Source organism: Anguilla rostrata, chromosome 3 (assembly GCF_018555375.3).
Source record: "Anguilla rostrata isolate EN2019 chromosome 3, ASM1855537v3, whole genome shotgun sequence".
NCBI lineage: Eukaryota > Metazoa > Chordata > Actinopteri > Anguilliformes > Anguillidae > Anguilla > Anguilla rostrata.
Window position 1 is genome coordinate 63,979,008 of NC_057935.1, and position 12,018 is coordinate 63,991,025.

At 46.6% G+C, this 12,018-nt stretch overlaps 1 protein-coding gene across 1 annotated transcript in view; it reads left to right on the forward strand.

The window, feature by feature from the left end:
* Positions 1-12,018, forward strand: part of diaph2 (diaphanous-related formin 2) — a 446,422-nt gene that overhangs the window by 150,921 nt on the left and 283,483 nt on the right. Inside the window, 3 exon segments of the mRNA XM_064329326.1 lie at positions 2,734-2,852; positions 5,067-5,131; positions 6,098-6,202. Coding sequence (XP_064185396.1) covers positions 2,734-2,852; positions 5,067-5,131; positions 6,098-6,202 — 289 coding nt within the window.

Here is a 12,018-nt window from a genome sequence, read left to right on the forward strand (position 1 = left end):
AGGATGTGACTCCCGCTTAATTCAAAACATTCCACTTAGCTGATTCACTTGACATTGCTGCATAATGAATATGGTAGCTGTCTGGTTCATGTTAAATAATATAAGAACATGACCCTTACGCCAAGAAAGATGCTTAGATGCAGTTTAGACTTTACAAGTAGTTTGTAGAAGGGCAAGTTAGCATGCTATTTGTGCTAATCTTGTGACCCCTCCTAAGTCAAATGCCTTTTAAAGCGCTTATTTTAGGCATACTGCTCAGGTAGAAGCGTAGCAGCTAAGAAAACACAGTGAGTACTTGACCGAGAGCGGTCAGTATTGATTCCATCAAAAAAATATTCAATGCATAAATCTGGATAATCTATGTCCACCTTAGAGGAGTGATTGCCCTCCATTGAAATTACTTCTGCAAAAATAATTACAGATGAAGTCATACAGATTGGTACACATACACATAGAGCATTGTTTGTGTATAACTGCTACCGTACAGTTAGTCATTAACAGCTACTATACATTGGTTTATGCCAATTCATGTGACCTTATTGTAAAGTGTTACCAAAAAAGAAAAACTATATAAAAACAGCAGCGCTCACTTTTAACAACCTTTGACTTCCTTGTCCATGACATGGCCCTATTGTGATCTCAGACATCTGAAGTTCCCTGCTGAGGCGTTAGTGTCTCTCAGAACCTGGAGGATAACACAGGGTTACAGACAAAACTAGCCTGGAGAAGACAGAGTGTCCAGGGATTTCTGCCACTCCTATTTTAGACCACCTTTTGATTACCCTCCGTTGTCAACACAACGTGTGCAGAGCACCTTACCATCCACAGTTTAGGGAACCTTAAAAAAAGACCCAGATGCCAAATGCAAGGCTGAGTAATCCAGAAGCAGTGTTTTTACTCAGTAAAGACATCGGGAGAAAAAGTGATACGCGATACATTTTGTGTATTGTGAATTTGCAAGTCTGGCTTTGACATCGCTGTATACATAGTCAATTTGTCCCAATCCAACACAATATCATTTTTTTTTTTAGAAGGGTTACGAGACAGAGGGGGAAAAAAAAGAAAAGAAAACTCTAGTGGGAAGAATTGAAGTGAGTCGGGAAAATATATCAAGCAAATAACTGGCGAGCAGAGGCCCTGTCACCGCCCCCAGTTCGGAGATCCTGTTCCCAGAGAAGCGTGGCCTCGTTACAGAAATCAGCTTTTAAGTGGTGCGGAATCGCTCTGCAAGTGACCCGTAGGTTTTAATTACGCCATCCATTTCAAACAGAAAGAATGGGAGCTCCCACATTGTGCCTCTGTCCCAGACCATGGGGCGACATGGCACAGGAGGTAAGACCGATTGTCTGGCAGTCGGAGGGTTGCCGGTTCAAACCCCGCCCTGGGCATGTCGAAGTGTCCTTGAGCAAGACACCTAACCCCTAACTCCTAACTGCTCTGGCGAATGAGAGGCATCAATTGTAAAGCGCTTTGGATAAAAGCGCTATATTAAGGTTAATGCGTGCGTTTGCTGAGCAGGCAGCTGACACGTCTTACGCTTGACGTTTTTGAATCTGCCGCATACGTACGGAATCCAGGTCAGGTGGCTTTCTGAAGGTTAGGCCTGCGGTGTGTGTCAGCCGATGGGAACTGTTTGTAGCTCTACCTCTCCACCCCTAGGCTGGCAGTAATGGACAAGTGTAATAATGTTGGATGTGGTGCTGGTGTGACATGTTAATTAATGAGCTGTTACTGGGTTCTTGAAGTGAGTAATGTAAGATTTTAAATGAGATTTAATCACTCGTGGCAATAATAATAAAAAAGAAATTCTCACAACATTTTTCAAATGGTTTAAATTAACTGCATCTGCTGTGACCAAGAGTGGCAAATATATAATTACACGTCTTCAGGTGAAGATTTTCAGCAGGGAAAGAAGAAAAATAATCTTTGGATTGGGCACAACCATTAAAATGCGACCTGCGTTCGCTGTGGCGGAGGGGGGGGGGCGCGGGAGGGAGGGGGCGGAGGAGGAACGCATTTCTATATTCAAAATTGCATGTCTGCCGGAGCCGGTCAAGGTCATGCTTGGGACATAATTATTTGGCAGTGTGAAGCACGGCGTAAGTTGACACTGTGTTTGCTAAATGTCACTTGCAATTAAAATTGATAATCTAAATGGGAAAAGGTCACACAAGAACGTGTGTGGTGTGACCAAAGTCTGAAAATAAAATAAAAAAACTGAGCTCGCTTCTGACTTTCAATGGTAGCGGTGATTTTTTCTGTCTCCCCTTGTGATTTTTTTTCCCATTGTGCTTTTAATTGCTGGGTTTAGATACTGATTAGATTTGTGTCCCCTGTTTAATTGGCCCTCTTAATTGGCAAAGATGATTGTGAAAATATCTGTGGAGTGGTTGTTGAGTTCGGATGTGGAGTCACCTTAAGTGCTGAAGGTCACGGAGTGGGATGTTCGCCGTGTCCTTTCAGAGTTTGATGGGCACAGGAGACAGGGGAACGGACTGAATACAGTTCAGGAATTTTAATTTTATATACGAAGAGAAAATGTACAAACACACTGGAAGTCATTAGTGGAATACCCGTCCTTCGGAAGAAAAAGGTGTGAAACGAGTTAAATCTGCACAGTATAAACTGTTCGGTGTTACTTCGACTCTAACAGATAATATTTGGTCCCACTCTGGACCACTGGTGGCATGTTACTGTGTGGTGACAGGTTTGTGTCCCTCTCTCTCCTCTCAGGCCTCAGTACTACAAGGTGATTGAAGAATGCGTCTCCCAGGTGGTGCTCCACAGGAGCGGCATGGACCCAGATTTCGGGTACAGGGAGCGGCTGGACGTGGACTTCACTCTCCTCGTCGGTACGTCCCCCAGGCGTCCTGCCCAGCCCCGTCTTTCCGGTCTCCGCTCAGTAAGCGGGCCCCCTCAAGCTGCTCCACTCCTGGAGTCTGGGAAGTGGTTTAGAGTCGGCGCTCGGATTTGAATCTGATCCTAACGCGTCTTCGGTGCGTTTACACCTGTTTTTTTATGTGGATAATCCCTGTCTGGATACGACCCGGCTGCTGAAGAAGCATGAAACGACCTGGTGTAAACCGGGCCTTGGATGGTGACGAATTCCAACCGCGAAAATGGCGACTTGTCTGCAAGAGAACTGAGCTCTCGTGAGCTCGGTTCTCTTACCGCTGGACACAGGAAAACAGAACGGCGGCCGATCGGGCCGCTATTTCAAACCCACTTTCACTCTGAATCGTTTAATTAGCCTTTATTTCACCCGAAAGCGATGAGCTGTGGCCCCATACTGCACACGCGCACGCGGTGAAAACGTTTTTACCGTCGTCCAATACAGGAGCAGACCGACGTGGGATGAGAAAATCGATAAGCAGTTAGCCTACACGCCGCGAAGCATGCATTTACACGTTTAGACATAAACATAACGTGGTTCGGTGGCGTCTTTCCAAATTTGCCGTATTTCATTTTTCACAAACTGGAGCCGAGACGTGCTCACGGAGAGACCGAACGGCACTTTTCTCTTCCGTTCTTTACCGAGCGTTCAGAGGAATGTGATTTCCGCGACACGCTCTGGCAGACGCCTACGTAGCCTGCCATTTGAGAGCTGATCAAGGAGCGTTTTTCCTAGGTCCGTATCACAAGCTCACTCGCTTGTCTAAACCGTCAGCAGGTCAGCCCTACCAATACTACTTAATACTTAATAGTGGCGCTTTAAAAATGCGTTTAATCACTTTAGTGTTTTTGTCAACGTTTAGCGATTGATGTCGCGAAGTCGCAACCCAAGAGCCAACGAGGAAACTGAAATCCAGAGTAATATCTCTGTGGAAAAAAAAAAACAGCATGGACACCGGTATCCAATCTCCTCGAGAAGTGGCTAATACTATTAAAAATTCCCTGCACTGCAAGACCGGTCCCTGTAGAGTAAAACCGATCCACAATGGAGACTTAATCCTCAGTCGGGCTTCTTAAGCAACATCTCAACGTCGAGCGCGCAGTCCTGCGCGGCAAATGCCGAAATACACCTTTTTGCTTTTCTTTGCTTTTTTTTTTTTGGTTGCGAGATGTGGGACGTCTCATTTTCTAATTTCCCGCACACAACAGATAATTCGGTTGAAAGGACCGTCTGAGCTTCACGTCGTTCCTTTTTTAACGTCTCTCGTCCCGTTCTGCTTACGGTGTTGTTTTCTAGTTAACTTTGCTCTCGGCTTCTTCTTCTTCGCTTGACGGGACCCAGATCTTCCTCCCCTTTCGGGCGCGCGTGGCAGCGAAAGCCGCGCGTCTCCGCCATGAAAGATTCAGTCCGGCGCCGGCTTTCGTCTTGCTCGTTATTTCTTTCCCGCCGTCCCGCGAGGTGCCCGAGCTGCAGAGACACCTGCAGCCGCTCAGACGCGTGAGATAAGTCTGTACTAATTACGCTTAAATAATGCATTGTTGTTATTGCCCGTCTTTGGGAAGAGCGCGCTTCGCGAAAAGCGAGCGCGGAACTTCGAGGTTCGCGCCACGCTTCGCTTTCGTTCATCATCGTTTGGGCGGAGAAGTGATTAGAAAAAAAAAAAAAAAGAGGAGAGTTCTCCTTGCTCGGGATGATGTGTACAATCATCTGATTCTGCGGGGGGGAAGGTACTGAAATGCGTGTGATCGCAAACGCGCTGTCCCCCGTTGGATTGTGTCACAAACGCTTATGGATCTTGTCAACAAAGCCTCATTAAAAGTTTTTTTTTTCTTCCAGGTTTCTCCTCAAAACAATTTATAGCAAATTTACTTCCTTTTTTCCATCTCACTTTAATGAGTCGAAAACAAATGTTCCAATACATTTTTCCGTCTGCAAATCACATTACAACCTGCGGAAAAGAGTGTAGACCTCTGGAGGAAAGCACAGGCAGGTTCCCTTTTCCCTGCCCAGGTTTTTCTGGTCCAGTTATTTCCTCACTGGTTATCTTCACTAAGTTCTATCTGGATTTTGACCACCCGGAATTTAATTTCGAGGACCAAGTAGCCGTTGCGCATTGCTTACTTTTGAGGTTTTAAAATGTATTTATTTATTTTTTATTATTTTTTTCATACAGACCAGTGTGTGGATAAAGCGAAGGTGGAGGAGAGCGAACAGAAAGCTGCAGAGTTTTCCAAAAAGGTAAGCTCCATAAATCACCCCGCTGGGCGGCTGACGCGCCGCCACGCTCCTCCCCCGGAGTTGAGAGACAGGTTATGGATTGCCGTGCTCTGATCAATGGCTGGCAGCGGGAGTACATGATCTGTATCAGTATTACAGGGATCAATGCTGGAGCTTCAGAAGCACTGCTGCCTGTGCCCCACTGAGCCTGCTAAAATATGTACAGACTATTCCAGAACCTTTTAGCCTAGACCAAGCGGCCGCGCTCTCTGGAGAAATGTTTTCCCCGTTTTTTTTTTTATTCCTGTCAACTGTGTTTCTTGTGCTATATAGGAAATTATTACCCCTTTTGGCAAATGTAGATGTATGTGTTTTGACTGTGAGATCGAGACACTAAACTCTACGAGCTTAAACCGTATGTTTAATTTTATTTTTCCCCCAGAGCTCATGCAACCAAGTTTAAATGGGGGAAAAAGTCTGCATTTACGAGTATACAAGTATAAATTTACATTAAACAGGAGAATCTGAACTCTGAACAAAGGAGATAAAATGCCATATAATCATTTAGCTTCATTATAGCGAGAGGCTAATATTGCTCTAATTGCCCATATTCCTGGTATACTCAGTGTTCTCTTGGAGATGGATACTGAAGTGTCGGACAGGTCTAGCTCTGTCAACCAGGCCCAATGCTTTTCTGAGCTCAGCGCATGCTGGCGGTTGCAAAAACCGTAACTCCAAACCCTAACCCTCCACACACAAAAGAATCGAGGCCTCCTCAGTAGACCAGACGGAGTCTCTCCCCACCATAGAGACTGGGGCTGGGGCTTTGTGCAGTGCTGGTTAGGGTGAGTGGAAGGGTGGGGGGGGGGTGCCTATAAATATCGCAGGTGTAGGCCTATGATGGCGTATGCGGTGTGGCTTGTGGCCTCCGGGCCTCTGGGGGGCACCCTAGCGCTGAGCCCCCTGTTTTCTGGTGACGGTTCGCAGTTCGACGAGGAGTTCAGCGCCCGGCAGGGGGCCCAGGCCGAGCTCCAGAAGCAGGAAGAGAAGATCAAAGAGCTGGATGCCCAGATCCGCACCCTGCAGGCACAGGTAAACGGGCGTGGTCTCTCTCTCGCACCCCGCTCCAGAAGGGCGTGGCCTCAGCCAGCTGAGCCGTCCATCAGACATGGCCTATGAATGTGCAGCACGTGTATATAAACATATCTTATATGTTTGTTCCCAGAACGACAGTACATTGATTTTAACTCTTTAAATGCACGGGTTGAAGTTTGAGAGAGAGAGAGAGAGAGAGGAAGGGGTGGGGAGCTGAAAGACAGCCATATTAATATTTAATGATGTTCTTGACTTTACATTGTATCAGCAGTGGTAACCAACCCTGTTCCTGGAAATCTTCCTTCCTTCCAACCCTCACACAGCTCACCTCATTCAACAGCTAGAGATCTCGCCGAGCTGCTGATTAGTAGAATCAGGTGTGTCAGGTTAGGGTTAAAGTGAAAACCTACATGATGGCATATCTCCAGGAACAGTATTGGTTACCAGTGGTTTAGAGTGAGTTAATATCATAGATGCACTCTAGAGAGAGAGAGGGGGGGATAGAGGGAGAGATTGTGTTTATTACATTTTAGTAAGAATCCAAACTGAAATGGGCGAATGGGTCCAGGACTAAAGTACTTATTTCATTATGACTCAGGGAGCTGAGCTGCTGTCGGCTTTTTGTAAAGAAGTGAGAAGCCTTGGGGACGGTTGTTAGGAGAAGGAATCTGCTAATTTAGTCGAGTCAAAGCCTTCTGACTCCCTAATCACAAATATGAAACTGCTCTGAATGGGTATTTTCAGACATCTGAGATTATTAAATGTGATAAAGCACCATTTTTCTCCCCAGAATGTGTCCCATTGTTGAAATGTGTGAATCGGTGCATTGCGGCCCGTACAATGCAATCGTATCATCATGAAGGTGGCTCGCGTTTCCTTTCTGGCCCTCGCACCAGTGTTCCTTTCCCTGAAAATGATGACCATTTCCTCTTTAACCCAATTTCTGAATGATTCAACGCTGCGTAGAGACGAGGCGGTAGTTTTGCTTCTCTGATTTTTTTTTTTTTTTTGAACCGAATGAAAGCCGTTTCTGAAAAATGGCCGATCTCTGACGCTGAGAGTGCTTCGTGAAACCCGATCTGTTGAGTTCCCTCCCCGCGGTGCACCTGCGCATTTCACCTTCCCTCTGTTCCCCAGACTTCCCTCGACCCCGTCCCCGTCCTGGTAAAGCCCCTGTCATCTCGACCCAGCTTTTGTTCCCCCGCTCAACGTCAAACGGGCACGTTAGATCAGACCTCAGCCTGGCCTGGTTCCTGAGGCCGCCGCCCACCGCCCGGCCCGCACCGTTCATTTTGGGGGGTCCTCCACTCGTGTCCTCCTCCGTGTCAGTCCGTGTGTGTTACCCACTAAACCCTAACCCCAGCGACCTTGCGGTGACTATATCCAAGTGCTGTATCGCAGTTTGGACCCACACTAGGCGTTATTCGCGGCCTCATCTCTCAGCTCGTGCTGGTCTTCTCACCGTGGCGCATTTGGAGAGCGGAAGTTTCGCGAGTTAAAAGTTTTAACCCGTGGCGGGTCAAACGTTCGTCAGAGCGGCGAAGCCCGGCCCGTGAGACTGGCTTCCGCTTCCTGCTTCCTGAAGGAAGTCAAAGTGAAGGCCCTCAGGCCCGAAGCTTTAACGGGCTTTCCTTCGGCAGGGAGACGCTGCGGTCTCCTCTGTTCCACAAACAGTCGCGTCAATCCCTTTTCTTAATGGCCCGTCCCCTGAGTGTAGACAGGAAAACAAACACGCGTGTGTTTCCTGCGTGAAGAAGACACGCGCTCCTGGTCAAATTGAGCTTCTTTGACTTGCGTCGGCTTTTCCTTGTCGACACAGCGGAAGGAAAGCTTTATTGCTTCTGAAGGAAGCGCCGTTCAGTTAAAATGCTTTCGCTGCCAACACGCCAATGAAGTGCATCCGTTTCATCTGCATAGACACCACCTAACCGCAACACATACGCATACGCTGTGGCTTACAGGCATAGCCTTCCATAGCCACATTTCCATCTTGAATACACAGGACTGAATATCAAGTGCATGCTATCTATTGCATAAACACAGCACCACTCTAACAAGCCATTGTACTCTTGTAGAGTAGCTTGGTGTTAGCTGTTTTAAAGTGGACAATGGGTCACTGCTTATTTTCACAGTGGTAGTGTTGAGAGAAAAAAAAGATAACATGGATATTACAATGTGATTACATTGCATTGTAAATGCATGCAAAGCAGAATAGGCTGAATCCTCTCCACATCACTCTCTGGATAGCGGTATATTTACCTATTCCCACTGTGAGAATGATAATTTTCTCCCAAAAGCGAAGGTTTGTGGAAGGAGAAGATTCAAGGGCTCTATAGCTTTAGAAACACTGTAAATCTTCCCATGGCCCCGTCTGTAGGCGTGTGACTGGGCCGTGTCCATGGTTTTTCATGCCGTTTGGCAAGTTCACCGAAATGCGCTTGCGAATAAAACAAAAACAACACTTGCATTTAGCTGGGAAGTCAAATGAGGATACGCGCTGACTGAAAGGCCAGCGACTAGAAAAGCGCGATAGCTTACGCTCTCTCCCCGCCTGCGTCGAGGGACAAGTTCCAGAGAAGTTCAAAAATTGCGAAGTTGCCTTTTTGCGCCTCTTCACAAGATAGCATCGCCACGTCGTGCCGGTGGTTGAAAGACCCCCCCCCCCCCCCATTTTGAGCTGCGCGGGCCAGGCGCCGCCTCGACACAGCGCTCATGCAACGACATTTCATTAGCAGGGTGGTATAGAGCCATCACATATTCCCATGTGAAGATCCCGGGTTTGATCTTCAAAGATGCTCAGTCACATCCCCTGCTTTATTAAATATGAATGGAGATTGAGCCCTGCTCATTCTGGTAGTCAGAGACCTTGCGAGTTTAAAGCACATAAGTTTCATATCCCCGCAGTCTTCACCTTGTCTCCAAACTGGTGAATTTTAATGAATGTCTGTCTCGCTCTCTCGCTCTCTCTCTGTCTCTGTCTCTCGCTCTCTCTCTCTCTCTCTCTCTCTGTCTCTCTCTCTCGCTCTCTCTCTCTCTCTCTCTCTCGCTCTCTCTCTCTGTCTCTCTCTCTCTCTCTCTCTCTCTCCCTCGCCTCTGATGTGTTCGTTTGATCATCGTTCCGATCAGATCTGGCAGATTTATGTGTGTAAACACCGAGGAAACGCAGCGCTTAAAGAAGTAAGGACAACACGGGGAAGCCGCCGCGCCGAAGAGGAGGAGGAGGTAGTGCGTGTAACTCGGCGAGCGCGAATTAACCCGCGCGCGCGCCACGTCGTTGAACGGGCTCTGGGCTCCGGGCTCCGAGATTTTCGCTGGAGAGAGATGCGCGTCGCCTCTCTCCCCCTCGCCCGCGCCCCGCGATTGAAGCGGGAACGGGCGCGCTCGCCGCGTCCGCCGCCGTCGTCGTTTCCGCGGGCCCAGGAGGACTCACGCCAGTCACGTTTCCCAGAACCCCCCCCTCCTCATTACGGTCGCAGGTTTTTTATATAGAGACCGGAAAGCCTCGCCGCGTGATTGGAGCTCTGAATCGCCTGTTTTAATTGGTCTCCAGAGTTTGCGCCTGACTGGTGGCGATGCTTGTGCGAGCGTGTATGCTGAAGCCATACTTCAGCTTAACACCCCAGATCGAGCAGAGAGTCAGGTACCTCTTCCAGAGCCTTGCTTTATTGAACACATTCTGAGCAGCTCTTGGAGGTCAAACGGTTTTAAAAAACGGTTTTGGAGTCTTTGCCAAGCTGCACCTCTCAGGGGCCAAGGTAAACAATCAATATCACAGATTTTTATTTTCATATTTCAGACTTTTATCAGAATTTATTAGCATGTTATTTCACAAATGCGTGCAATTTGTCTATATTATGTACCTTTAAAAGTAAGAACAATATTACCAGGATGCTTCACATTGCATTACAGGTCCCGCCACGCGCTTAATTCAACATTTAAAAGTGACCTCCCGCCAAGCTCCACTCAAGAAGAGACATTAGATTTAGATGAGGCCCAGAAAATTGTAAACATGAGTGTTTTTCTGCCAAGCTGTTTTATCCAAATGAGAAAGTGAGCAGGGTGATGTTGGCTGTTGAAACATTTATCAATGGCTATATTTCTCCTGCTGGGAAAACATATTCTAAAAAGGATATTCTTTGTATAAATTATGTATTTAAAAAACGAAGAAAAAAAAAAAATATATATACCGAGTCCTCAGTTAGTGACACACTTACACAGTTCCCGTTTGAAGTCCCATCCAAATGCATGTCACCTTCAATCCCATGTTGTGCCAGAGTGTGTGTGTGTGTGTGTGTGGCTTGATTTACTCTCAAATTATGCCAAATAGTGTGTGTGTGTGTGTGTGTGTGAGTGGCTTTATTTACTCCCATATTGTGCCAGATAGTATGTGTGTGTGTGTGTGTGTGTGTGTGTGTGTGTGTGTGTGTGTGTGAGAAAGTGTGTGTGTGTGTGAGTGTGTGGCTTTATTTACTGAACGGGCGCTGAGATGCTAGAACTGATACTGATCTGCTGTCACGGCCTGTGCTTAACGATGCTAAATTGCCAACCAGATTTCCAAAAAAACGGAGGTGTTGATGAGGCATTGCACTGCGCTCGCTGTAGTCTCCAGCACTATTCACACCAAAAAAAAGTTCCATTACCTTAAGTATCGCAAGACTGAAAGGCCCTTCATCCGCTTTCTGTACAGAGGCTCCTCATTGAGTCCCATTTGTGGAAGTTTCCTTAGCATTACACCTGGTTAATCTTTAATACAGCCCTCGCTCCGGGCCTTTCAGAACCAGCTCGCATAACTGCCATTCGTCATGTGAACGGATCAGGCCGTTAAGCAGACACCGCCGCCCATTTTCTTCCCCCCTCGTTCTCAGCGGTGAGGTCATGCGAAGAGAGCACGGTTCGTTTTTTAAACAAAGTTCACATTAAATCCCACGACTGTTTAATATAAAAAGAGGAAACCGGGGAGACTTCCCCTAGCTTAAAAAGAGCCCGAGGTTCTCAGGGAGTGAACTGTTTTAAAGTTTGTGCGGCTACATCATCAATATTGTTTCACGGTAGTAAATGGGGAATACTGCCTTGGCCGATTATATGTGTTGAATGAAATAGCATTACGCTTAAATATGTTTATTGCAAATAAAGTTTTAATCTTCATGGACTCTAGATTAAACATAAACAACAATTAGCTATAATTGATCTAATTAATTAAATCATAATTCTGCCAATGTTGTATTAATTGCCACTTTTTGATATATGAGATGCATAAAACATAGCAGTTCATTTATTACATAACTGCCCAATGGCAGATACAGGCCTGAAAAGTCATATCCCAGAATGCTCTTGAATGTAACAAACATACATAATTAATTCCCCTCTGATTTAAAAAAAATGTTTTATTTTTTTACTGGCAGTTTTTGGAACAATCCACACACTTCATCGTGCACTAAAATGTAGCAATTTTGGCAATAAATTCCAGTTTGATTGTCCTTTTATCTGCGACACTGCCAATTTCTTTGCTGTTCTTCGCCAAACCATAAGCTCTCTGTAATTACCACAATGTCATCTACGCTCGTCCTCTGCTTTTTTTTGTCCTGAAGGGGTTCTAACGGAAACTTTCATTTGCTGCCGCGTGACTGTGAACGCCTCGCAATCGCGGGCGGGCTTGCTTCCCCGCTTGCTCCCTGACGCGGGCGTCCGGGCACTAACAAAAAGAAAAAAAACACGCTTTTTTCCGCTCCTGTTCGCTGTCCGGCTAACCTGCGTTTGTGTCTGTCGCTCTGTCTGTGTGTTCTGTCCGTCCGTGTGTCTGTCGTCCGTGTGTC